The 26,074-nt window shown below is 42.7% G+C and overlaps 1 protein-coding gene across 8 annotated transcripts in view; it reads left to right on the top strand.

Annotated features, from left to right (window-relative positions):
* The window catches only part of KDM2B (lysine demethylase 2B), a 112,803-nt gene that overhangs the window by 49,871 nt on the left and 36,858 nt on the right, over window positions 1-26,074 (top strand). For all 8 annotated transcript variants that reach the window (XM_079322664.1, XM_079322663.1, XM_079322659.1 and 5 more), the window contains 4 exons: window positions 3,057-3,172; window positions 9,351-9,477; window positions 16,922-17,376; window positions 23,958-24,044. In XM_079322664.1, coding sequence (XP_079178790.1) covers window positions 3,057-3,172; window positions 9,351-9,477; window positions 16,922-17,376; window positions 23,958-24,044 — 785 coding nt within the window. The remainder of the gene's footprint in view (window positions 1-3,056; window positions 3,173-9,350; window positions 9,478-16,921; window positions 17,377-23,957; window positions 24,045-26,074) is intronic.

Consider the following 26,074-nt stretch of genomic DNA (forward strand, 5'->3'; position numbering starts at 1 on the left):
GATTTTTCCTCTGTAGCATCTGTGCCAGTCTTGCTGGGATTTTGTACCTTGTCAGTTTTCCCATCTTTTTTGTCTAACCTTGCCTGTTCTGTCCTGTGTCCCTCCACCTCTTGGTGCTGTGTCTCTGCAGTTTCAATTATGCACGTACGTTCCTCAGGCAAGTGGGAGCTATTTTGGGATGCAGTGTGACTGAAATGCTGCACAGCTGAGTGGCCAAAATCTATTTTATGTGCAGGTGACTCCTCTGACAGGGCTGTGTCCTGCAGAGGGGCTGAGCTGGATGCTGCCTGTGGGAGCACATGAGCTGCAGGGAATCTGGGATTCCCCAGGACTGAGCTGGGGATGGTACCCACAGGCATCATCTGTACCTGTCTCAGAGCTGTGCCTGGAAATCATCCCTGCCTTGGCAGGGGTAGGGATTTGACTCCCAGGACTTCATAGATTATGACTTTGTTGCTTGGTCTCTTGTTTATTTTTGTTTTCCCAATCCTGATGGATTTCAGTGCTGTGCTATTAAAGGTTTTGCTACTGACAACTGTGTCATTAACAGCAATATTTTCAGTGTTGTTATTAGAAATCCTTGCATCTTGGAGGACCTAGTGTTCAGTTAATTCAGCAGCTGGGAGCTGAAGGTACTAATTGCTTGTAAGATGTTTAGTCCTGGATTATAAATGCAAGTAGGGAATTAGAGACCTTGTCCACAGAAGCAGAGGTTGTTTCAGATACTTTACAGAAGATTTTCAGTTTGTATTGTACCAGCTCTGCAAGAATAGATGTTTGAAACTATGTTTGTATTCATTCTTTCTTTTGAGAGTTTGTCATGTCTGGAGCACCATTTGTTGGAGCCTTGGCTCCACTCAGTGATGGGTCCTTCCACATTTCTCCCAAAAATATTGGGACTACTATCAAGAAAGTCTAGCAGTTATTAACACAAAAACTTTTGGCATCTTGTGAGGGTAGAGTTGAGAAGTCAGGGAAGGTGTGATGAGAGACCCAAAGAGCAAGAAACAATGAAACCAGCTGCACTTCAGTGTGAAATGTTCCCTGTTCAATTTGTAGGAGAAAGCTACTGTGTGGTTTCAGGGGAAGCACCCACTCAAAAACAACTACATTGATGGGATTTAATTTTATTGATTATTAAATGAAGGGCTGTCTCCTTTTAACCTTTCAAATAGGGCAAGAATCAGCTTAGTTACTCCTTTTAATTAAGTTGTTAATATTGGATAACAAATTGTATTCTGAATGCTGTTGATGATTTCACTGAAATAACAGCTCCACTAAGGTTGGACATTGTCACCTGTGCTGAGGAATCCTCAGGGTTCTGCTGGTAACTCCTGGTTCTGAGCTCTTCTGCCACCACTCAGTTGTGGGGCCATGAAAGTCATTTCACTTCTTCGAGTTTCCCTTTGTTCATTTCTAAACCTGACAATTAAGGTGGATTGTCATACAAACCAACCCTGCCATTAAATTTGCTTTAGGGATCCAGATTTGCCACAGTACATGGTTTCCATTCTTTTTCCCCAGCCTCATAAAATCTTTGTTTCCCCAGTGGAGGCAGTTGGCCTCAACTTCCTTGACCTTGGATCTGTTTTCCTCCCCAAAGACTAGGATGAAGATAATTTTTTTTTTTAGTAGTTTACTTTTAGTACAGACTGATGTATTTTGTCTGAGGTGCTGAATTACTTCAGCTGTGAAGTATTTTATAATGTTGATGTGTGTAGTGGCCACCCTACTCTTACATGAAAAAAAATTCTTCTGTAGTTGATCTTGATTTGGAAGTAATAAACAGGCTGGATCACTGTTACTGAAATTGTACTGACCAGAGAACCATTCTGTGACTCTGAAATTCAGAAAAATGTATCTGAAGTGATGGGCTTATGTTTCCAGGGAGAAAATTCTAGTGCTGATTTCTTTTCCTTCCTATCACTCTCCTACCAACATGCCCTTAAATGAAAGCCCCAGTCCTGCCATCTGCTGTGGCTCAAGGACTTCCCAGATAGAGCTTTGCAGGCCTTTATGGTTGAAAAATTGTTGTGGAGGAGCACTTTTGTGGCTGCTGGCTGGAAAACCCTCCAGGCTGAATGGCATTTTCCTGCTCCTCACTGATCTGGAAGTGAGGGAAAGCTGCCACAGCTTTAATGGAAAGTACTGCACAGTCAGGAGAAAATTGACTGCCCCCCATGTTGCTTTGCTGTCTGCTGGTTTATAAATTGTAATGCTTTTCATTAAAAAAGAAGAGGAAAAAAAGTGTCAGGTCTCTGTGGGTCCCAGATCATTAGCAGGATCAATTCCTTTTTCACTGCAGAGATCAGAGGCTACAGTCTTGCATAGCCAGAGCTTCAGCTCCTGACAGACCAAGCAAACAATGCAGAGGCAGAAGAGCTGGCATGTGGCTGCCTGAATTGCTGTGCCTGGATTTTCACTGTCATAGAAGATTCTTTGGAGCCTGTGAAATTAATTCAGTCTCTTGCAGGATTGGATCAGAACAGTCTCATCAGCTCCAGTACCAGAATGTTAAATCCCTTAACTTGAGGCTTGCAGTAAAAACCTTTCTCACTTACTTCAGGAAGTTGATCATAGGTGATGAAACTTTCACCTTTGAAGGAGGGCTGGTAATAATTTGAAATCTTTTATGTCTGAAGGCGCGTTGGAAGTTTGTTGTGCCTCAGTCCAGTTCCACAACCCTTGGCCCACCATCACTGCTGACATGGTTTGCAGCCATGGTGCCAGTCTGAGAGCCAAGTGTATGGAACAGACTGAATTTACTTCTTAGTCATGGCCGTGGTTGAGTCATAAACTTGCGTGTGCTCAGTAAACACTGTAAGTGTTGGGTGAATAAATAGAAGAGCTGCTTTACAGAGTGTTGTAAGACAGCACGTCACAAGGTGCCCTTCTGCTGTGACTAGTCCTGAAGTGTGGCTGTGAGCATCCCATTTAACCTTTCACTGCTTTAACCTCTCATCCCAGCACAGTGGGACTCGGGGTCGTTAACATTTGCTCACTAATTGCTCTGTAATGTTACGAGGCATTCTCAGTTCTTTGCTTTCCCTCTGCAGGGTGGATTCACGCCGTTTATACTCCAGTAGATTCTCTGGTGTTTGGTGGAAATATCCTGCATAGCTTTAATGTTCCCATGCAGCTTCGCATCTATGAAATTGAGGACAGAACAAGGGTAAGGATACTTGATTCTCTTTTTAGCTGAGCAGTTCTTTGTGACTATGATCTGTCATAGTCTCTCCCTTGTATTCCCTTCTGACAAACAACAACTGACGGGATCTCCGTGTCAGAGCCGTTGAAACAAGAGGTAAACATGAAGTAATGAGACTTTCAAATGTTGGTTATTTTTAGTGGGATTTACTCGTGTGCTTCCCACAGATGTGTCCCTTCTGTGTCTTTTGTCTGCCTGTTAAACTTTCATAAAACACTTCCCTTTTGCACACAAACATATTGCACTTTACAGACCTTTGTACCAGTATTTCTGGTAACCCTCTGCTTATCAGCTGTCTGTTCACACCTGGGGTGGATGCCTGATCTTGGAGAATTGATGGCACTGGGATGATTCTGCTGCCCACAGCTGAATTGACAAAGCTATGCTGAAGTTGTGTATGAAATGACATCTTCTGTAATTGGCAGTCACTACAGTGACTTGATACCATGCAACAATTTCTTGGAATGGAGAATCTGGGATGGGACATTGATCTGACACTGTGATGTTCATCTGGCTGTAGGACCTACCTGAGGGAAAGGTGGGGGTGGTTACTGTGCCACCTCTTTGTTGAGAGTGATAATTTTATCCTTGGTTAATAAGCAGGACATCTACTCATCATACCCTTGGAGTTTCAAAAAGCGGCAGGATCTGAAGGAAGTGACTCTGTTTTAGTAAATAATGTGTGCAAGGCCATTGTGGCATTCTGATATAATACTGGACCAAGGGATGTACAATCCAGATGGGGAATATTTTGGAGGCCTCACTATGGGCCAGTGCTGACAAACCAGTGACACAGGTGTCTGCTCTGGTGTTAATGGATATTTGGGCTGGCAAAATGGCAGAAAGTTGCAATTCTTCTTCACTAAAAAGTATTGCAATAGTGTGTTGTAGACATCAGTGCAGTTCACTGTTGTTCACCCCTACAAGAGGACACAAATCTTGCTCCAAGTTGGCTTTTACCCCAAATTGCTTTCTTTGCAGTGAGAGTGCATAGGCCTGAAGCAAATATAAATGGTTTTGAAGTACATCTCTGACTCAGTGGAGGTGAGGTGTCCTCCCCCAGCCTCCCTGGCTTCCAGTGGGTACAAGGCCTGGCAATGTTCACATTGCCAAACAGTGGTGGGAGCATTCAGTTTCATGGAGTGACTTCAATGAAGAGAAGCAGAAAAATGAATTGTTAGTAGAAGAGGGATGAAGACAAAAGCTGAAATCTAGGGGGAATTAGAGCAGAGGAGTGTGGCAGAGAGCAGAAGTAGAGACCAGAGTGGATTCAGCCTGGCTTTGAGCAGGTGAGAGTGTCAAGTGTCTTGAGAAAGTGCAGAGGGACAGGAAAGTTATGGTGACAGAAGCAGGAAGGGGCTCACCAGGGCCTGGCAGAGCTGCTGGGCACAGGAAGGTTTCCAGAGTGACTGTAAATAAGCAGCAGTGCATGCTGGCAGTACACTGCAGGTGTGCAGGGAAAGGTGTGTTGTTGCTGAGAAGGATGTTTGCACAGGCAGCTCACAGAGAATGGAGAAGGGGAGACTGGGAGGAAGGAGCAGTGCCAGAAATGAGTGATATCCATTGAAGTCTTTGGGGAAGATGGGCAGGAAACACTCTCCTTAAGTTGTGTAAAAACTGAGATATTGTTTATGCAGAACTTGAGCTATGCAAGATCACACACCTTGGTTGTAGCTGCTCAGTTGAGTTTAATTTCAGGCCTTTCTCCTTGGGAAGCTGAGTGCAGCTTGGATTTTCTAAGCTTTTTTATGCCAGCAGGCAAAACTCTTTATAACAGTCAAATATTTGGTAACTTCTAGGAACTAACAAGCCAGTTACACTGAAATGCCTTTTAAAATTTACTGGTACACTTATCCTGTGAGGAGGTTCTGGGATTTGGATATCTGCATCTTGAAAAATGTCCTGTCACCATTAATTGGGAAAGGGATACTGCAACATTTGGAAATCCCAAATCAGACCTTTGTTCTTGTCATTTTTAATTTACATTTTCTTTGAAGTCTGTGTAGTTCTTTATCATTTTCCTTGCAAAAATACTGGAGTGCTTTAAAAAAGACCAATGAAAGCCAAAAGCCCAGAATATCCACAACTTCACAGAAGCAATTTCAGCACTTGGATGCTGCTGTGTGCTGGCAATGTGTTACACACAGGCTGTACCTGTGCTCACAAACTTGTGCTCGTGGGCAGATGTATCAAATCAGAAATGTGTGAACAGTTGAAGAATAGCAAGAATTTCTGGACAGAAACAGATTAGAAACTGTGCAGCTAAGGCATACAGAAGTTGGATAAAAGGCAGGAAAATCAATACTGTGATTTAAAAATAATAACACTCCCCCCCACCTAAAAATATCATGACGGAATCTTGAAGGGGAAATGATTTCAAAACAGGATTCTGGTGTGTACTACATTATTTGCTTTGTCAATCAAATTTTGTAATTTCTTTGTTGAAATAATTCCATTCATACACTGGCTGGTTTTGCAGACTCAGTACAGTGCATGTAGTTCACCCAAATTCACCAGTGTGAGCATACTGCAAATGAGTTTCTCATCAGTATTGATCTTTCCATTGTGTATGGCACAGAAGCAAATTGCATGATGTGATTGACAAAGTAATTTGCTACACTCAAATCAAAGTGTAATACAGGTGTGCTTCCCCTCTTCATTTTGCACAGAGTAATTTTATGGAGGTTTCACTGTGTTTAAACCTGCTATGTAATGTTTAATCATCTTTGATTGCTGATATTCAAAGTCATTTTTATGCTAGGTGTAGTTGTTATTGTCTTAGCTCAGACAAGAATAAATACAGGGTTGAAATGGTAATGCTGATTTACAGCCTGATAAAATTGCCTAGTTTATATACTTGTCATGGTTATTCTAGCTTAATTCCTCATACCCCTGGGAGACTTTTTAAGAGGGTTGTAGCCATTTAAAAATAGTTTTAAGGAGTAATAAAAAACATGTCTATTGTTGGAAACAGCTCCTAATGTGCAATTGAGGTAAACAAATATTCTCCAGCCTTACAGTTCATAGAGACTCTCATTTTGCAGCCTGGCTTTCCTGGAGGCCAATTAACAGCCAGTCAAACAGGCCAAGCTGTTTAGCCCTCTGCAAGCCCAGCTTGAGGAAATGCAGAGCAGGATGCCATGCAGGGATTCATCATTTGGCATAGGGGTGATACAGCTCTCTAGTATTGAAGAGGGACAATTTATCTAAATTTAACTGCCTTAAAATACTGGAACTTTGTGGGAACAAGGGCACTTGATATATACGTAAGGTGGTCACTCACAGATGATGGTGTTTGCTGTTCACTTGGGTTTCTGCAAGATAATGTGTTAAGTGGCTAGATTAATTATTTTGTAAATAATCATAAATTGCTTTTCAATATTGTGATTAGATTGATTAAACACAAGTGGAGTTTGTAATGATTTTAATGGGCATTGTGGAAGAGATTATTAGTTTTTTCAGGAAAATGTGTGTCTTGCTTAGGGTTTTTGTTTTGGTTTTGGAGGGGTATATAAATCTCTAAAATAATTTCTCTTTGAACTGAAGAAATGGATCATATTCCAGAGAGGATTTTTTCTTGCTGTACAGGAATAATTAATTTTTTTTTTCAGTGGATAGTAAATTATTAATCACAGAAGTTAGAGCTGGAAATGCCTATTAGATGATCCAGTGTATTTCCCTGCTGGTGGGGGAATTCAGTCCTCTGGCAGTGTCTGTATCAGATATTACACTTCAAACTCATCACAGAAGATTTTTGATTTTTTTCCTTCTTTCTCTTACTCCTCCTCCCCTGTCCATAAGAGTTCATTTGCCTGTGAGTGTACAATGGAAAAGAGTATGGACGTGCACATAATGCAGTTCACATCCATTATAATTAATAAATGTTCAGGGATATCATAAAGAGCATATTCCTCTATACTTTTCCATAAGGAAAACTTTAAAAGTTTTTGAAGCATTGTTCAAGTCTCTTTACTGGCAGAAAGCCCTGTAGTTCTCTGCGCAGTATCTCTGTCTACAGATGGTAGAGAGAGCTCTTCCTTCTGAAGGTTTGTAAAAGCAAAGCCTTCTTGGGCAAACAGTGGATTACAGAGGCATGGAGGGATTTGCTGTGGGTTGGAACATTGATAGCGAGGCAATTAGGAACTCAAATTGAATATTAAAGATTGATATACATAATGGGAGCACTGCATGCATTACTGCCTTGTCTTTCACATTGAATTAACATTGGTAACAACTAAATTTGGTGAAGCTCAGAATCTGTCAACAAATGTTGAGCAATGATGTCTTTAATATTCCCAGGCATGTGGCTGAAAACCTTTTGAAGGCTGAGGGGTGGAAGGCGGCTTCCTGTTTGTAAGTCAATTCTTTGCAAATTTTGTTTCCTGCAGTGCTCTCTTGGAAAAATTTGAGTTCCTTTATTAGCATATATTTTAGCATGGATAATTTCCCCTGTGTTCCCTAATAGTCATAAGTGACTTGATCTCTTCTCTATGACAAATAACTAAACTAAAGGAAAAATTTTCTTCAATGCAAAAAGGCCCTGGGGTTAAATGTTTTCACACTTAGGGGGTTCTTGTTTGGCTGGTTGTTTTTTTTTTTCCTTTTCTTTTTTCCCTTCTTTTTTGGTATGTGTGCTTTGTAACAAACCACACAGGGAAACATTTGGGAAGGTGCAGCAGTGCTGGATGCATGACCTGTAGCAACAAGCAGTTCAGATTTGCCAGATGTATTTGTGTTGAATTTAAGGGATTTTAACTTCTGGGAATTGCCATGGAGTATTTAACCCTACACTGTGATACATCTAGTGTGACAATACAGTATATTTTTCCTTTGTTACATTTTGTATTACTGTGCCCTGGGAACAGAGGCAAGTTCTTTGGCTGTCCACCTTGGGGACAATTTTGAAATCTGGGCATTCCAGTAAGTCACTGATCTGCTCAAGTGGGTGCTTTGATCACCGTGCAGGTGTTTGGGCAGTGCCTGCTTTGCAGAGCTGAGTCTGAGTTTGCAGGTGCTGGGTTAGTGGTTCTGTTTAGACTTTGGGCTTTTGGCTGATCTGTGGTGGGTGAGATAATTCTGAGATAATGCTGCTGGTGCAGTCCAGCTTTTCAGTAAAGGTGGGTGCCCAGCTCTGGGCTTAGGGAGCAGTGAATATGCAGAGAATGTTTTAGAGCAGCTCCTGTAATCCCAGTGCAGTGCATGCATGTGAGGCTGCAAAATGCAGATTTCTGTGTCACCAGGAGAAAGAGGTGTACAGTGTAAGTACAAGTGCATGCAAGATGCATCGCATCCATTTTTAACAAATCACAACAAATACACATATCTTCCTGCATTTTAGGAGCTTCCCAGATACTTCTGTGATACAGTGACCTTCTACAGATAGAAAATTATGTTGGAAAGGAAGGAAACCCTCTTTGTTTTCTTTTGTATCTGAAATACTCTCACAAATAACTAGTGTTGGAGAATTCAGCTTTTTGTGTGAGAACAACAGGTCTGAGACATAAGAAAAAGTACACAGCTTGACAGGATCTTTTGTCAAAATCCTGCTCTTCTCTTCTTACTCTGTTTATGGCAAAAGCTATCTTGCTACCAAAAGGTAAACTATGTAAGGGATTTTTCACTTTAATGTGTAGTTATCAAGAATTTGTGTGTTCATTTTCTAATCAATTTGTTGAGACAAACACAAATGAAAAAGATGAATTTCCTGCTTGACTCATTTTAGGTAATGTTGCCATTTTGTTAAAAATCCTGTGTTAGTGTTTAGGAGATGAAAAACCCACACCTTTATTTTAAGTTTTAGTGACTAACATCTGTATGTGACCACCCTATGTTTATACAGCAGGTAAATAATTCTGTCGGGGCCATCCATCAGTTTCATGATTTCACAAGAACACAAACCCTCTCCTCTCCCACCACCCCAAGAGGATACAAATTAGTGAACCAAGAAATGATGCTGTGGTGGCAGGCAGGCTGGCTCCTCATTCCGTATGCTGCAGGCATTCAGCTCCCTGCTCCCACCCTCTCCCCTCCCCCTCCTCACACTGTTTGTGCTCTTGATAACACGATGGGAATGATGACTGGCCCTTGTGCTGCAAACTTCTCTGCCTTCCCCAGGGGCTGACAGTGTTGATCTTGCTTGCAGGTGCACGCCAAGTTCCGCTATCCTTTCTACTATGAAATGTGCTGGTATGTTCTGGAGAGATACGTGTCCTGTGTGACCCAGCGCTGCCACCTCAGCAAGGAGTACCAGAGAGAATCAATGTTAATTGGTGAGTGAATCCTTGGAGTGACCATTCAGAACTGATGCTGGCACCTCAGGCTAGCTGCTGCTTTGGTTTCTGCAAAGCAGATTAGAAATTGAACTGGAGAACTGGAGAAATTCTAATGAACTGTTTCTTTATTTTGGGATGGGGAAGATTTTTTGACTCTTAAATGTTTCCATGCAGTGCCAACCTACTTTGAAGTGTATTTATTGAGCATTCCCTTAGCAAGTGGATCCCAGAAAAATAATTTTTGGTTGTGTTTGTTCCTTGGTTTCAGTAATGTTTGTGTTGGGATGATCTGCCAAACAATTGAGGATTTACTGCCATGTTCAGCACAGTATCTCAGTAGCCAGAAATGTGTGTATTGCAAATGTGCTCTGGTGGGGTGGATATTTTGTCCTTTTGTAGAACAGCTCTGCTACAGAACACATTGTGGTCACTAAACCTTCCTTCTTTCTCTTCTCTTTTCCTTAAATTCTCCTGTAATTCTCTGGTGACTGAGTTCTAGTTCTGCACAAAAACAAACCAAAGAAAACACCTACACAAATCTCCATGATCTATAACCCAGGCAGAGGGAGGTCAAAGAAACCTTTACAAGAGCTGAAAATGGACCAGAGGACAGACAGACAGATGTGCCTGAGGCATTGCCTTGGCACTGGTGTGGGCTTTGCATCAATGTGTGACAATCCAGTCGTTGCTGTGCTGAACTGCCCCCTTTTTCCTCCTTTGGATGGAACAAGATGATGGGCCATGTTCCCTCTGCTTTTAAGTACAAAATAGCTGAAAATAGCACAAGCACCAGCTAAATCTTAACTGATACGTGTAAAGTGTGGGAGGAGGATAAAGTATTTCTGTACCTCCTGCTCCCTGAGGTGCCACTTGGAGTGAGCCTGGCATGGCTGGCACTACCCCAGACTCTGGACAGAAGAGGGAAATGTTCACCTATGAGCAAAATTCTTAGTAGAAGGGATTGAAGAAGTTACAGGCAAGTGTCACTCTCTAGTGAGTTTTACTGACCAAGAATAATGCAAGGGAGCTAATAATCTGTGTAGATAGGCCAGGGGGAATTCCTGGGGTCACTGGGCATTTGGGTGCTTCACATTTTAGCTCTGAGACCTTGGTCAGGAAGGTTAGTTAAGCAGAAATTCTGTGTCAAGAAGAATTTTTCTCTTAAGATTATCCTAGAGGAGGAAAGGATGAATTAGCCCTTTGGACCAGCTCTTTAGAAAGCAGTGACAAAACTGATAACTGCATTCTTTGGAAAATAATGATAAGGAACAATCTCCTGTTGTCTAAAGCACTGGCATGGGAAGAGGCTGGTCCTGCAGGCAGGGCAGAGGTGCCAGACCAGTGATGTGTAATTTCAGAACAAATGAGATGTGGAGAGTTCAGGATATTGAGGTGGGACCTTTCCCAGCTAAATCACCAGTGTGAATTCCAGCCCAGCTCAGTAATTACTAATAATGGTTTGGTGATCCCCACAAATGTGCCTCAGTCCAGTTAGCTGGGAGATATTCCAGTCATACAAAAGCTCACTGGGAGCTGTAGATATCCACTGTCTAGAGGGAACAGAATTGTTTTGCATGACCAAAGAGTGCCAGCTGCAAAGGTTTCAGGAAAAGGGACCTGGCTAGTTAGAAAAGGGTTTGGTGGTGACTTGGTCAGGGTCTTGTGACCTGTGATGGCTTCAGTTGGTGGCAGAGAGAGATGTATACTTTTGTTTTGTCAGAAACTTGGGTCTTGCTTTTATTTCCTGGCAGAAACTTAACCTTAAAATAATTATTTTAGTGGGGGTTGTGTTTCAAAAGACCAGATCTGCCATACTGCTGGATCTTTCACTTTGGCATTTGCCAAATTCAAAGGAGTAAAGGTACATTATTTGTCTTTACAAAGCTTCATTGCTACTTTGTGTGAGTAATATTGTTTCCAGTACTTGCTTTGCTTTTCCTTTAACTGGTCTATGTGCAGCCTCTTGACTCGAATCTCTGTGAACTGTAATCTTTGAGTTAAACTGGTTTGATCTGTGGAGTCTGGATCTTGACATTGTTCACTTGCTGAGGGATGGGATATCCTGAAGATATTTGGTGTCCCAAACCCTACCTCTTCGTTTTTAAGCTTTTCTTCAGAGCTGCAAAGGTCCTTAAATTTTCTCCTCCTTAGGGACTTCTCTATCTGCAAGCAATTCCTTGATTTCCCATGAGGGAGTATCCCTTGACAAAGAAATTCCCATTATTCTCCTTAAAGAGTAATGAAGCAAAGTACTTAACTTCTCCTCAAACTCCTCAGTAGATTTAATTGTCTTCTGTCCTTCTTGGTTTAAGAAAAAACTTCACATCGTTTTACTCGTTTTCAGAAATTTATCTTGAATAATCTAAATGCTTCCCCAATTTTTAAAAAATAATTTCCTTGACATAATTTGTTTTAAATGTCAACTTTCTGCCTTTCCTTTTGGGTGCTAGAACTGTCTAATTTTTACCCTCCAGTTGTGCTGCTTTCTTTCCTTACATAGTGTCTGGTAGAGTGGTTGTAGTGGATCTCTGAAGTTACAAAGTGATTATCAGTAGAGGAGGATATAGACCAGAGAGAGTGCAGGACACTGCCCACAGCCTCTGCTATTCACAGGGGAGTAGTTCTCATAAAATTCAGAGATTCTATTCTCCTGCATAAAGGAAAGAAAAAACAACAACTACTATGTTGATGAAGAACATTGTTGGAGAACACAGAAAACCAAGTTCATCAGCAGTTGGATTTTAAGGATATCATTAGACTTCCCATACTGTGTTTTTATAACATACTATTTATTTGCTTTGATGCGAAGGTTGTTAAATTCAGAATAACTTTCAACACAGTGTCTGTTCATGAAAGTGTATTTGTGTGATTGTGTTGTGATACCTCTGTTCTGATACTTGTATGCTGCTGTAGCAATTTATATTGTTCTTTGTATTTCTGTTGTCTAAATGTCTCCACTCACAAAACTTCAGACAGGAGAAAAACCCCACCTCTGTGGAGGCCTGGCTGAAACCTGGAGTCTTCCCACTCCCTAAATAAAAGTGTGCAGCTGTGAATGAGGTGGAAGCTGATGGCTGTGGCTTCCTCTGCCATTGCTCAGGCCCAGGATGAATTCTGTGTCCTCCCAGGCACTGTGTGAGGCTGTTGTGGCTCAGATCTCTCCCAGGAGGGCAAACACTCAGGGGAATGACAACATGACAGCAATCACAGGCTGCTGTAAAAGCACACAGTCTCTTTTTCTCTTTTCTTTTCTTGTCTCTCACAACTGGGACATTTGTCCTGCCAGCTGAAATCAGAAGGGAGCCTGTTTGGGTTTCCTACTAGATTTGAACGTGTGCTGTTTTTCAGGGTGGATATGTCTTCATTATTTTTACTCTTATCATGAATGAGTCTGTACTGGATGTTTTCAACCACAGTTGACCTTCAGTGAGATATGGATGTTGAGAGTGAGCTGACAAAGAGTAATTGGGAGAAGATCCTGGGCTATCAGAGATGTGCTTTCTCTGTAGCCTGCAGCTTTGAAGATTCCCATTGCTAAAATTTTAACAGGATGGCTCTAACTGTATGTTAAGCCTGATGGATATAGAAAATATGCCCTCTGGCACAGTGAAGGAGCCAAGTCTTTTTTTTTTTCCCCCTTCTTCTTCAGGAGATAGAATAGATTTGGTGATGATAGACAGGTACCTGAGTATATTGAGTGGTTCCTGTGTGGGGTGCTCCATGCAGTGATACATTTCCAGTATGCTCAGGGTTTTTCTGCTAATGAAAATGTCACTGCTGTCTTTAGCAGACTGATAGCAACTGCTGCTCCCAAGTCACAGTGGCAGGTTTTGGAGCTGGGAATGGCAAGGTAGACACTGCACACTGGACTGTTCTAAAGAGCTCAGAAAGGTTTCATAATTATGCCTGACCCCCATCCCTTTCTTTTAAGTTCTGTAATACAGCAAGTTGCTTTTCAGCAAGGAAAGAAACAGTGTATAATTATTCTTGTACAAGTGGATAACTGTGAGGAAAGTTAAGTGGTCTGCCCAGAACCACAGGGAAGTGAACTGCTATAGAAAATATAGAAATACAGATTTCTAATGTTCTGCCCTGTGGTCAAGCCTGTGCTGCTCCACCTCTTCACTAGCTAGATCATAGCCTGGTCTGTATGAGCTTTTTATTTGCTTTAAAATGAGGAGGGTAAAGGTGTTTTTGCACTGAGTTGTGTGGGAGCCCAGACTGGATAAACCTTCTTCAGCTGGGGTTCCAACCTGGGCCTCATTGGTGCATTGACTCAGAAGAAGCAGCAGTGGAGCTGAGCAAGTGCTGTTTCCCACCAGAAACCTCCAAGTCAGTGGAGTTCTGGTAATACAGTGCTTAAAATGCACTTCTCAACAAAGTAAATGCAGATTATGCTTATGTAGGGCCTCAGCTTGCAGCACAGTAACTCTGTCAGACAGTGTTTTCATTGAAATGAATAAATAAAAATCATGGCATGTTGCATTACAACAAAATACTTGAAAACACAAAATTGAATCTCCCTCACCTTGAAGTTATCCTTCCATTATTGATTCCCTCAGTGCTTTTTTTTTTTAGATTAGCAGCAGTAGCAGACAGTTGTTGTGTTCTGAGAGCAGCCTGCTCTTAATCCGGTGGTGCACTGTAATCCCCTGGTGCTCCAGAATAGCCTGGGACACTCCAGGTTAGCAGCCAGCCCTGTGCCCACAGGGCAGGGCAGGTAAGGCATGAGGTGACAGGCAGGCAGGCAGAGAGCAGGGCAGTGCTCTGTGGCTTGTTTGGGGTTGGATGTGGCTGTTTGTGCCTGCCATGCCCAGGTGTGGCTGGCACAGCAGGGCTGGGGCAGGGACGTGGTGGCAGCTGCAGAATGGAGTCACTGCCCCCCCTCCCTGGGCTGCCTTCTCCTGGGAACAGGCCCCCCCATGCTCTGGTGCTCCACTCCTCTCCTGCCTTTTGTTTCCATAGATTAGAGCAAGAGGCAAAAAGTGGAGATCTGCCTTGGAAGCTTTTTCTCCTTGCACCCGAGCATTACTCGGAGTAAATTATTCACACTTCCATAACGTGATCTCCCTCGTTTTCTTTAGGCCTTATTTACGCTTGTGCTTTGCCCCAGTTACAGCCATTAGTTCCTGTTCAGCAGAGCTACAGCACAGGAGGACAGAAACACGATTTTCTTTGTGCAGATTTATGCCACTTTCTGTTAATGACACCGTCCTGCAGCGTGGGGATGTGTATCTGCTTTCACCCTCTCCTCTTTGATCCACATCTCTGGCATTTTCTGCCATCGAGGCTGGGCTTTGTGACTGAGGCAGTTGTAAAACAGCTCACAGAGGCTGTGTGGCTCAAAGAAGGGGGCTCCAGCCCTGGATCCAAGAGCCTGGATTCTGATTCCTGGTTTTTCCCTAGATTTGATGTGTGACAATGAGCAAATCGTGCTTTCTCCCAAGCATCTGTTTCCTCAGTTGTAAAATGGGAGAATGACATAAGCTGATTATGTAGCCTTTGAGGTGGGTATGTGTGCTTGCTACTGTGGACAAAGGGAAAAACAGTGTGAAATAAAAGTTGGATAACTGAGTGGGTTTTAAATGTTCTGGTTAAGATATTTTCTAATCCTGTTTATTTTTCTGAGAGAAGCATGGGGGTGTATTAGCACAGAGCAGAGAGGAGGAGCTGCTTTGGAGTGCTGATGCCACCACCTCAGCACACAAAATAATCTGTGAGGATTTTTTGAAGGGTTGCAGGGAAGAAGTTACCCTGCCCTGTGGATGGAGCTGGATTTGGCTGCACCCTGCCTTGCTGGTATTTTCTGTGGCTGCCATCTTTTCACAGGCATTTCAGCTGAAACTTGCCTTTCAGGAGTCATTTCATGGCCATTTTGGTTTTGAGGAAAAATGCAAGCCTTGTTTGAAGGAGTATACTGGACAGAATTGCTGGATTTTTGCAGACCCTGTAACATCAGCACACTTGCCCTGAGAAGTGTGAGGTGACCATCCTGTGTCTCTGGGGCAGTAACACACAGAACTGGGCTGGCCTTGCAGGGCTTTTACTGGGAGCTGCAGAGCTGAGCAGCCAGGCAGGCTGAGCAAGCTGCCCTCACACTGCCACTGCCTGTGGCATCTGTGACCAGTGTGTTTGTGACAGGATGGCACAGACTGTGCACTGGCAAGGAGCATCTCTTGTGATCAGGAGGGTTTCTCCAGCTTGGAACTCGGCTCCAGTGTTTGTTTTGAACCTCACTGTTAAACAACTGGATGTTGAGCTTTCTCACTAATGTTCATTTAATCCTTCCCTGAGCATGGTTCACATTGTCCTAATCCAAAGCTACTGCACTGCTAAGCATGGAAGCTTTGAAAGGAACTTTTCATTAATTGTTCTCTCACTTTTTCTGTGTGACTTGTGTTTCCTTCACAGTGTTTTTGTTTGTAGCTTGATCTCATACCCATTTCAGCCAGTAATAAAATTCACATTGACTTAACTGGGTGTTGCCAGTGTTAACTGTATTTTCCACAGAAATTCCTGCTGTTGCTAGCCTGCATTCAATGTTGTTCACTTAGTAAGGGAAATTGTGTCTAATAAATAAGAAAAGATGTGTGCTTGAGGGAACCATGGCCACTGGTTTCCTACATTGCTTTCACTGCTTGATTGCACAGAGCCAGGTAACAATTTGGGCTCTTAGGGGGAAATTAGGATTAATAGTTCTTTAAACTCAGAAACTTGCCTTTGAATTTTCCTGAGAAGTACCTAAAATGTATGGGGAATGGCATTAAGAAAACCAGTAGCATGTAGCTGTGACAGTCCCTGTGTTTCTCAGTGTGTTTTGTCTTGTTGTTGTAAAGTAAGCACAGTTGAAATCCTCTGTCTCAGAAGAGCAATGAGTATTCATGCACTAACAACTGGAGGCTCTTGTTTTATCAACAGTTAGTTGCTTGCAGAGAGGAAAAGTAGTGAGGAGTTGATTTTGTGCTGTGCAGGGTTCCTGGAAGAATGATGATGTACAGCATTTTAACGTGCTTTCTCCCATCATTTCCCCTCCTCCTTCTGTGCTAACTCTCCTCTTAAAGCTGTAAAGCTGCCGAATCTGGTCTTTTTCGGATTTGTGGGAAAATTAATTGTGTGTGACTTAAGAGCTCTGCCTACTCCTAATTGAAGGCATAGAGGACTGAAGCTTTGAAGAAAGCATAATTTTTCCCTAAATGTTTCCCAGTCATTTGAACTGAGTAGATGTTAATGAAAACCAGCATTAAAACAGACAAACAAGCGCCCCCCTCAAAGAAAAAAAAAATTAAAAATCAGCTGAATAAAGCCCATTCCTGTCACATACTCACTAAACCATTCTCCAGTGCCCTTTGAAATAAGCAGCACCTGGCCCCAGTGGTACAGAAGTGCTTCAGCTGTGAGGTTACAGTGGCTAAAAATTCAGCATTCTTTTTCTAACTTCCAGATGCAAAAAGAAAACGCAGCACAGACAGCTACTCATCAGATTCGTGGTTAGACATGGATGAAGAATCTTGTGATGCCCATCTCCAGGAGGAGAAGGATGACAACTTGGATAAGAACTCTAAATCCTTGGTGGATGGCTCCTCCTCACCCAACAGCACACACTCAGAGGGGAAGGAGGCTGCAGGGAGGAAACAAAAAGCCACAGTGATGAGGTACCTAAAAAGAACTTTGTCTAATGAATCAGATGACAGCGTAAAATCAACGACCCCCACGGACTATCCCAAAACACCCACGGGGTCTCCAGCTACAGAAGTTTCAACCAAATGGACTCACCTCACAGAATTTGAACTGAAGGGTTTGAAAGCCCTGGTGGAAAAGCTTGAATCTCTCCCAGAGAACAAGAAGTGTGTTCCAGAAGGCATCGAAGACCCGCAGGCTCTCCTGGAGGACATGAAGGTGGGTGTGCTGACCTGCTGCTCACACCAACTCTGCTCTGGGGGCACAGCAGGACAGCAGCAGGCAAAGTTCTGCTGCAGAGGGGTTGCAGCTCGTGTGTGGTGATCAGCTCATGTCAGGCTGCTCTGCCACAGACAGGGAAATGATTTCTTGAACCAAAGCTGTCTCTGGCTCCTGTTTGCAGCCAGATTTAAGTGATGCAGTCCTTTCTGGCTGTCACAGTAGGGGCCAAAAGTTTATATCCTCTCATAATTCAGCACTTGTTATGTTCCACATGTAAATATTACACCTCAAAAAGTCTGTTTATATTTATAGTCTTAATCAGCCCTTTCTGGTCTCGTGTCTCCCTGGTGTACACCTCATTAGCTGACACATACAAAACGTAAATACTTGATTGCAGCTCAGAAGATAGATTGTCTAACACTTCAGTTGCTTTTTTTTTTCTTTCACCTTTTTCATTTTCCTTTCCTCCATTGCCCTCTATAGGTTGATAATTATTCTCCACTGGTACAATATATTGGTTTTGGAGCTGGTGTGAGGAGTGAGTGCTCACTAGTGACACAACTTCTCTGTAGATTTTCAGTCTGTGAACAGTATGGAACTTCAGTTACATATTTTCCATACACAAGAGCTCTGTAAGGTACCAATCTGAGGAGAAAAATACGTGTTTATGTGGTAAATGGGGAGGGAGTCTGTACTATTTTAGTGCAAGTGGTGTAACAGCTGCTTAGAAAGGCTTCAAAGCCAGTTAGAGAAGGCTGAACATGTGCAGTGTGCAGTGGAACCACATTCCCTGATCATGGAGCTTGGAAGTGTGATACTCTGCTCTTGTTCTGGTAAACCACAAGAGCTCAGAAATTCTCTTCTTGCAAAATCAGCCACTTTGTACATGAAAGTGGACACACCTGCTATAACTTGTGGATGTAGATTCATGAGCTTGCTCTGGCATCAGTCATCTTTTAATCAGAAATCAAAATGAAGACCAGAAGTTGAATTTGTGGTGAAGCAAAAAGAATGGTCACATTACTTCTCCAAGCTTGATGTACAGAATAATTTTCACTTAAAAATCCAGAAAGGGGTGCAACATATAATGGCTTGTGCAGATGTTGTGAGTGGGATCATGCTCCCTCTCTGGATGACAGACTCCAGAGTGCTGTGAGACATCTCCCTAGAACACAGCAAGGTGCCATATGTGAATCTGGCTTAAAGCTCTGTGTGGGAGTATCTGTTTTCCTACTCAGAGCAGTGGATTCACTGACTACAGAGATGGAGACCTACAAGTGGACATTTCAAAAAAAGGCCAACATCACCTTTTTGGTGATGCTGAGCTGTAACTGGTATTAAGTGAGCACCTGCCAGCTGATTGTGTACAGCTTGCTGTTCCATCTCCCTTGATAATTGCCTGCTTCTAAACTTCCTGTCCTTGCCAGCACACACTGTAACCATCAGGATGTAGCCCAACATCTGGATACTGATGGTTTCCTGCTGGTTAAAGAGCCCATGACCACATCTAAACATCAGACATGCTGCAGGATTGCTTCCCCTGGAATCACCTCTGGATGTTTGGCCTGTCTGTGACTGATTAGTCAGAGCGAGACTTTTTAAAAACCATTGAACTCAAACATCTTCTTGAAAAGTGTCTAAAGAACTTTCTCACCCATCTTCTTTACAGTACTGACCCACATATAAGCCAGCCCTCAGTTTTCAGAGAGTGAGAGTCAGTATGGCAGAGTAAATTATTGTCACAGTCAGTTTCCTCCATACCTCCCTGTGGGTGCACAATCAACTTCCAGGTGCTCTGGGGGAATGGGGCAGTTGGGGGCAGTTGAGTTTGCCCCCAGCTCAAGAGGGGAGACCAGGGTTCCCAGCACAGCAAATTGTCACAGGCAGCCACTGACAAGGTGTGACCCTTTCCCATCTGCTTCTGGGACCCTGGGTGCAGCAGCCCATCACTCCTTTGTGCCACTGGGCTCGTTGGTGTAGAGAGCAGTGCAGTGGAGCCACTGATCTGATCTCCTCAGAGCATGAGGTTTGTTTTATTCAGTTTATTCTCTTCAAAAAAAGATAATCAAACCCAAGTGTGTGTGTGTTTAGAGCTTTTACCTTCAAAGGATGGAGCATGCTGAGGGAGGAGTTGCCAAGTGACAGATTTGAGTTCCCTGAGCATGCATCCAACATAACAGCCCTTGCAGGATCCTCTTTGCTGTGAGGATGCAGCTGTTCCATCCTTGCTGTTCCATCAGGTACTGATGTTCAGCCCCTCAGCTGGACAGGGTGAATGAATGTTCCCTTGGGGTTCCCAGGGATCCTCACCTTCTCCTCCACACATAATGGGTGAACTGGGGTGCAAAGAGATGAAGGTAAAAGTAATTTTGGATACTGGCTTTATGTGCCACAGGGCAGTTAGTGTATTTAATGATTATATGTGCAAAAGATGATTTTAGTTTTATTGAATCAGTAGTGACTTAACATTTCTGCAGAGCAGAAGCTTTAGCATCCAGATCCCAAGCCAGGTGTGAGGAAGAGCAGGAGCACACAATTCATGACACCCTGTGGAAACCTGACTTAAAAGTTTGCCTTGTACCACACAGAGACATAATGGCAGAGGAAGAAAAACAGTCCATTTTCCAGAATGGTATTTATCTCCTTGATCACTGAATCATGCTCTCTCTTACTTTGCTACTAGTACAGATGTTAACGTGGGGGGTTGCTGATAGCATCAGCAATGGAGTGAGCAGAGCCCTGGCCCCTTTACCTCACCCTGGTGAATACCCAGAGCACCAGTCAGCTGTGTGACTGAATGGAGGCAGGAATCCTGCAGGAGCTGTGCAAATGACCCATGCTGTGACTGTATTTAGCTCTATTAACAAGGTTTATTTCATGGGCAGCCCAACTTTCAGGCATTTGATGTATTAATAATGCTTCCTATTAGAAGTACCCTTTTAGTGCACCCATTTGAGAGTTATTTTTAACAAATGCATAGCAAGAACATGCTCTGACAAAGTCTGAAAGCTCTTGCTCTGCATGGAAAGTCTTAAACAAGTTTCTTCCTGAAGCAAATAAATCAGTGTTTATTGTAGCACTTTTATTTCTTAATGAAATACACTCAGGAACTTTTTTTGTATGACACTCAAGTCTGTCTTTGTGCTTCAGGAAGATAATTAATGTTTTCAGAAAACAGGATATGGATAGTTAAATTGGAGAAAGGAAACCATTTTATTCAGTGATGTGGAGTTTCACAGAACTAATCTGGGTAGCTGACAAAGAATCCATGCTTTCCCAGCTGAGCTGGGGCACAGGAAAGGATGGGTGACTGGGTTACTGCTCTAGTGGTAAACACAACCACAGCTGTATACAGCTATTTAATGTCAAGTAGGTGAGACTTTCTGAAGTAAAGTAATTTATTTTCCTTATGAGAAGAGAGACTGAAAACTAAACTAAGCCTGTGTAAATTCCTTACACATCATCTGGGCTCCAAACTAAGTGTGCCTGTCTGTGAGGACACAGCAATCCAGAAGTGCCAACTGCTGCCTCTGCAGATTGAGCACCCATTTATCACCATGATGGATGGAGTGCAGCAGCACAAGGGAGGCTTATTTGCAGTGTGAACAGGCTTCACTGGGAGAGCAGGTCAGTTCTTCCCTCAGCCCAAGCAGGGAGTTAAATCCCTGCTGGCTGCAGCAGTGCTGGGGTGGGCACATGCACAATGTGTGTAGTTTGCACTCCAGGTGACAGGACAGGTACAGCTGAGCAGATCTTTGGCTGTGGCAGTGCAGCCACACACATTAAACCCACTGCCAGGGATACTCACCTGTGTGCAGCCTCTGGTTTCTGCACATAACATTTCTGGGTGTTAACAGCAGGGTGGTAATTCCTCTGCTGCTGTTGGGGAACAGGATTGTGAGATCTGCCTCTTACTAATGCCACAGACCTTGCCCACTTCAAAGTAAAAACACTGCCCTTCTTTAGAAGGGCCTGTGGAAGTCCATTAGAGCAGAAGAAACTCAGTTTGAAGAACAGAGGTTGTCAAATATCTGCAACTCCTTGGCAGCAGGAGAAGATTCTTGTGCAAGACAGATGATATCTACTGAAATATGTTCTTACTTTTTCTTGCCAAGAAATCTTACCCCCTTCTCATTCTGATGACAGAAAAAAACCTCCCTCTACTGAATGCATTTCAGGGGAGTCATTCCTTGCTGTGCTTTTGAAATTAATGGCTAAACTGAATTCTTACACAGTTAATCAGCTTCTTGCCTTCATACCTGCTGTTGTCACCACAGCCCTCAAGTGTAATGAATCTGGCCACCTTGTGCTGGAAGAGCATCACGTTGTTCCTCTAACTGGAGCCCCATGGTTTTTCTTTATCTCCTTTTTTGTTGTTTTTAAGCAGGTGAACAAAACCCTGCCTCCCCCAGGCTGTTGTGAGCTCCAGTCAGGCTGTGCTGTGGCTCTGGGTGCAGACAGCCCTTGTTTTCAGCTGCCTCAGATGATAAGTGCCATAGTTTTACATTTCTCCTTGGATAATATTTTCACGTGATACATATGATAACAAGAAACCTTCATTACCTTGCCAAGTTCTTGGAATATGTTGTGCTTTCCATTGAACTCCCAGTCTCTGACAGTCGTCAGTGGAAATGTTCAGGTTTTCTGTCTTACAGGCTTTCAAACCCAAGAGTGGCAAAGTAAAAAGGGATTAATTTGTCCTTTGTTTATGGCTCTCAAACTGCCTCCTTGTTCTGGAGAATTTTGGCTTTGCAATGAGAATACAAAAGAGCTCTTGGTTTTAGGATTGAACTTTCAGAATGTGGTCACAGCTCAGTTAATGCAGTGATCTCTCTCCAAATAAAAAGGACACAAGAAAAGAGGTTCTAACTTCACCTCAGCTTGGCCAAGAGTTAATTTACCAGTGGTTGGTCCCTGTGTAAAAGTTGTTGGGTGTTGCACTGGGAGAGCAGGTACAATACAGACTGCATCACAGCCAGGCTGGGGCAAGCTGGGTTTTACTCCTCACCCCTGCAAAGCCCTGAGTGCAGCCACAGGGCCTGGCTGATGAAACTGGGCTTGAACTGACTTATTTTGGTCACTGGTGCTGCTTTCAGCCTAACCAGTGTCACCAGCAGCCCTGCTGGTGTGTGCAGGAGCTGTGCTGGGGCTGGGCTGTCTGGGGGCAGCACAGCTCTCACTTCAGCACAGCCTGGGGAATTGGCCTGAGTGGGACAGGTTGTTTGAGCTCCAGGGAGAAAGGCAGCCCCAGGGACACTCATCCAAACTCAGGGTCCTGGGGACTGGAACATGGCATCACGCTCTGGGCTTTAGCTGGATGATTACAGATGAATTCCAAGTGCACTCTCTATTAAAACAATTACTGTATTTTAAGCTCTTTTTGTATAGTGTGTGAAATTACTAATTACTAGAGTGCTGCACTGGGGACTGACAGCCTGCTGCCTGTTGTTGGCTAATTAAGCTTTTTTCATATACTTGGGAACAGCACTGCTGAACTTCATTGTCTGGGGTCATCTCCTAAAAATTCTGTTGAGGTAATTTCCAACCTGCCATTCTCCTTTGTTCTACTGGAGCTTTTCTTTTTTGGTCTTTAACCTGTTAGTGCTGATATGGCCTTCAGTTTTCAGCAGCACAACAGAATCCTCCTTCTGACTCCTTTTTTTTTTTGTTTTCATTTCTTCCTTTTCAGCCACCTGAACTCCAAAATGAAGAGCTTTGTAGCTAAATTAGTGAGCATGTAGGGAGTCAGGGGAGGCGAGTGTGGACTATTCCCAGCTGCACCACTGAGTGTTTTACCACCTCTGTGTTGAGTTACTGGTCATGGGAGTGATTCACAGTGGTGGAAGCTGTGTCAGCCTGTGCAACCCACTCACGAAATTTCTAGAGCAGTGCATCAAAGAAAAGGGTTTGGTGGGGGTGGAAGGGAGGGGAGACCAATCTTTTTCCCTTAATGCTGTCCATAGTCAGAGCCTTTCCTAGTGAACACTCAGGAACCTGAATGCCTCAGCTGGTCACATAAAGGGAACTGGATTCCAGCAGCTCTGTCCTGCCCATCGTGGGGGAAGGAAGGGCAGATGGTGCTCTTGGATTGCCATGTGCAAAAAGGTTCCAGAGTGCATTTTTGTTCTTGGCTTACCTGAATGACCAGGAGTCTGAGGATTACTCCAGACTACATACCTGATGCCCTGTGATGGCTTAAATAACAGGGGCAGAGTCTCACTGCTGTGGCCTTGATTAGGAGAGAATGGGTCAGTTCTGGGGTCAGCTGGGATTTAATGACCTGGATTTTGAGGGAGAGAGGTGACACTGGTCTTGGACACACCAATATTAAAGAATTCAGTAACATTTGAGGTGATTGAGGGTTGATTTTGCTGCCTGTTTTGCAAGAAGTTTTACATCTTGTATGTTAATGACAAGTGTGAGAGTTTCAGTGGGAATTGGAAGTTTGGAAGCAAAAGTAACTTGCAGAGATTTTGTCACTCTGCCACAGGAGCAGAGTATTCTCTTCTGTAGGTCTCTGCACTCTTGAGTTGGAGAAATGATTCTCTGGTTAATAAAGGCCTTTTCTTTTGCAACAGAACATACTGAAGGAACATGCTGATGATGACCAAAATCTTGCCATTTCGGGTGTCCCTGTGGTCAGCTGGCCCAAGAAGACCACAAAGGTAATGAGACACAATTGCTCACTAATCATTGTTGTGCCTGGTCTGGTGTTTATTTATCTATAATCTGACAGAGTGCTGTGTTTTATCTGTTGGCAGCTGCTAGCATTTTTAACACAAAATGTTACTTTTAATGGTTTTATGATTAAGTCTTGAAGCAAAACCAGAAAGTGCCTTAGCAGGGAGCAATCAGAGTTTCCATTTAAAAAGAATTGTTTGGGGCCTTACTTATCAGTATAAAACTTTGATATGTCTTGATCGTTTACTAATTATGGTTAATTTCAAAAATTTAGTTGCATTTTGTGTAAAATTAAATGATGTGTAAATGCTGCAGATCAGTCACTTAGAGAGCACTCTGGTCTGAACGAGAGGATGGTTTTTCTCTTACACTATGAGACTTCCTGAGTGCTCTATGCAATGTGCCTCTGTAACTTTGAAGCATTGTTTTCTGTCCTTATATCCTAATTTTTCCTCTTATACATGGGAGTAATTCTTCTCACTTTGCAGGAGAACCATGAGGTTTGCATCGTTAAGGCTGATAAAGAATTTGAAATAATTAACGAAAGAACAATGTCAAAAGGCTGGTTGTTATTTATAACAGTGGTATGTTTACCACACTCCAGTTATTCAGCACGCTGTAAAAGCAGCTTTGCTTATTTAGAAGATGTCTCATCACTTCTATTTTTACTTTCATTTTTCACTGAATTAGTTTTATAATCCATTATTTCTTTAGAAACGCTAAAGGGATCGGTCAGCTTAAATCAGGCTTTGATCTGAAAATCTGTTGTTGTTATCATTGTAGATACCTTTAAAATAATTACCAGGGAAGATAATTCACTCAGTTCTCACTTTTTGTGCTGGTGAACTTGTTATGGCACATGCAGCCAGGAGAATTTGCTGTTTGCAGGTGGGAAGGAGGCGACCATAAACATGGACCTGCCATCACGTTCCTTCTTGGTCTCTTTTTGGGTTTTAGCTCAGCACATTTCAAAGGAATTGTGTCTTGTTAAAAAAATATTTCCCTTTTAGCTTGTAATAAATCCATGAGAATGTGCTCTGTGTTTAAAACATTAGTTTAGAAACAACAGTGGAAAACCTTGAGAAATAAGTGTGTGATTCTCCACTCCCCTGGTTTTATGGCTGCTGCTCATTCCATGGTCAGGTGTATTTTAGGCACTAAATAAAGCAAAAAAATCCCTGTGACCAGAGAAAAGGTGGTGTGGGAAACATAAGATAAAACTAAGGAACAACTGACTCCCTTTTGAGCTTGTGAGAGAAGGGAGGATCTGGGTGCTTTGAGGCTTTTATAAGCTTTGGCATTTGTTAATGTTCTTGTTCACTTTATTTTGGAACCTTGATAAATGCTTCATTTCTTCTATTTTATTTCTGTGTATTGGCAACATAACTGCAACTGTAAAGGATTTGTAATTTTTGTGACTCAAATCTTACCCTTTTTTGCAAAATCCATCTTGCTGGCTGCAAGGGGACTTTTTTCAGGTTTATTTTCCTTCTGCCTTTCTGAAAGTAAAAACTTTTAGGAGGCATCATTCCCACTTGTATGACAATATCAAACATACTAATTAATAACAAATTCAAGGAAAACTTTTACAGAAAGTCAGACTTTAGGTTGAAGTTTCAAAATAAATAAAAATTGATAGCAGAAAAAAATCCTTTCACCATTCTCTTCATATTTGCTTTGCCTAATCTGTGATCAGTTTGTGTTATGTCTTATGTTTTAGTTGAAAGGTACACATGCAGATAGGGCTGCACATTTCCCAAGAGAAATTTGTTGTTGTGCTTCTAATTGGCAAATGTCCTTGTCATCTTCCATGTTCCAGATATTTCCCTTCCTGGGAACAGAGGCCAAGTGAACAGGCTGGGAAGAGACGTTTTAGAGCTGAGCCTTTGAGTCCCAAATTAAAATCTGTGGGAAAGACAATATAGGGGAGATTTGTCTAAAAGCAGTTTAAGCTTGGTTATTTCTCCTTTGTTCCTTGTAAGCCCTGATAATGAAATAGAAGATTTTGCAGAGA

This window comes from Erithacus rubecula, assembly GCF_903797595.1.
Source record: "Erithacus rubecula genome assembly, chromosome: 19".
Taxonomy (NCBI): Eukaryota; Metazoa; Chordata; class Aves; order Passeriformes; family Muscicapidae; genus Erithacus; species Erithacus rubecula.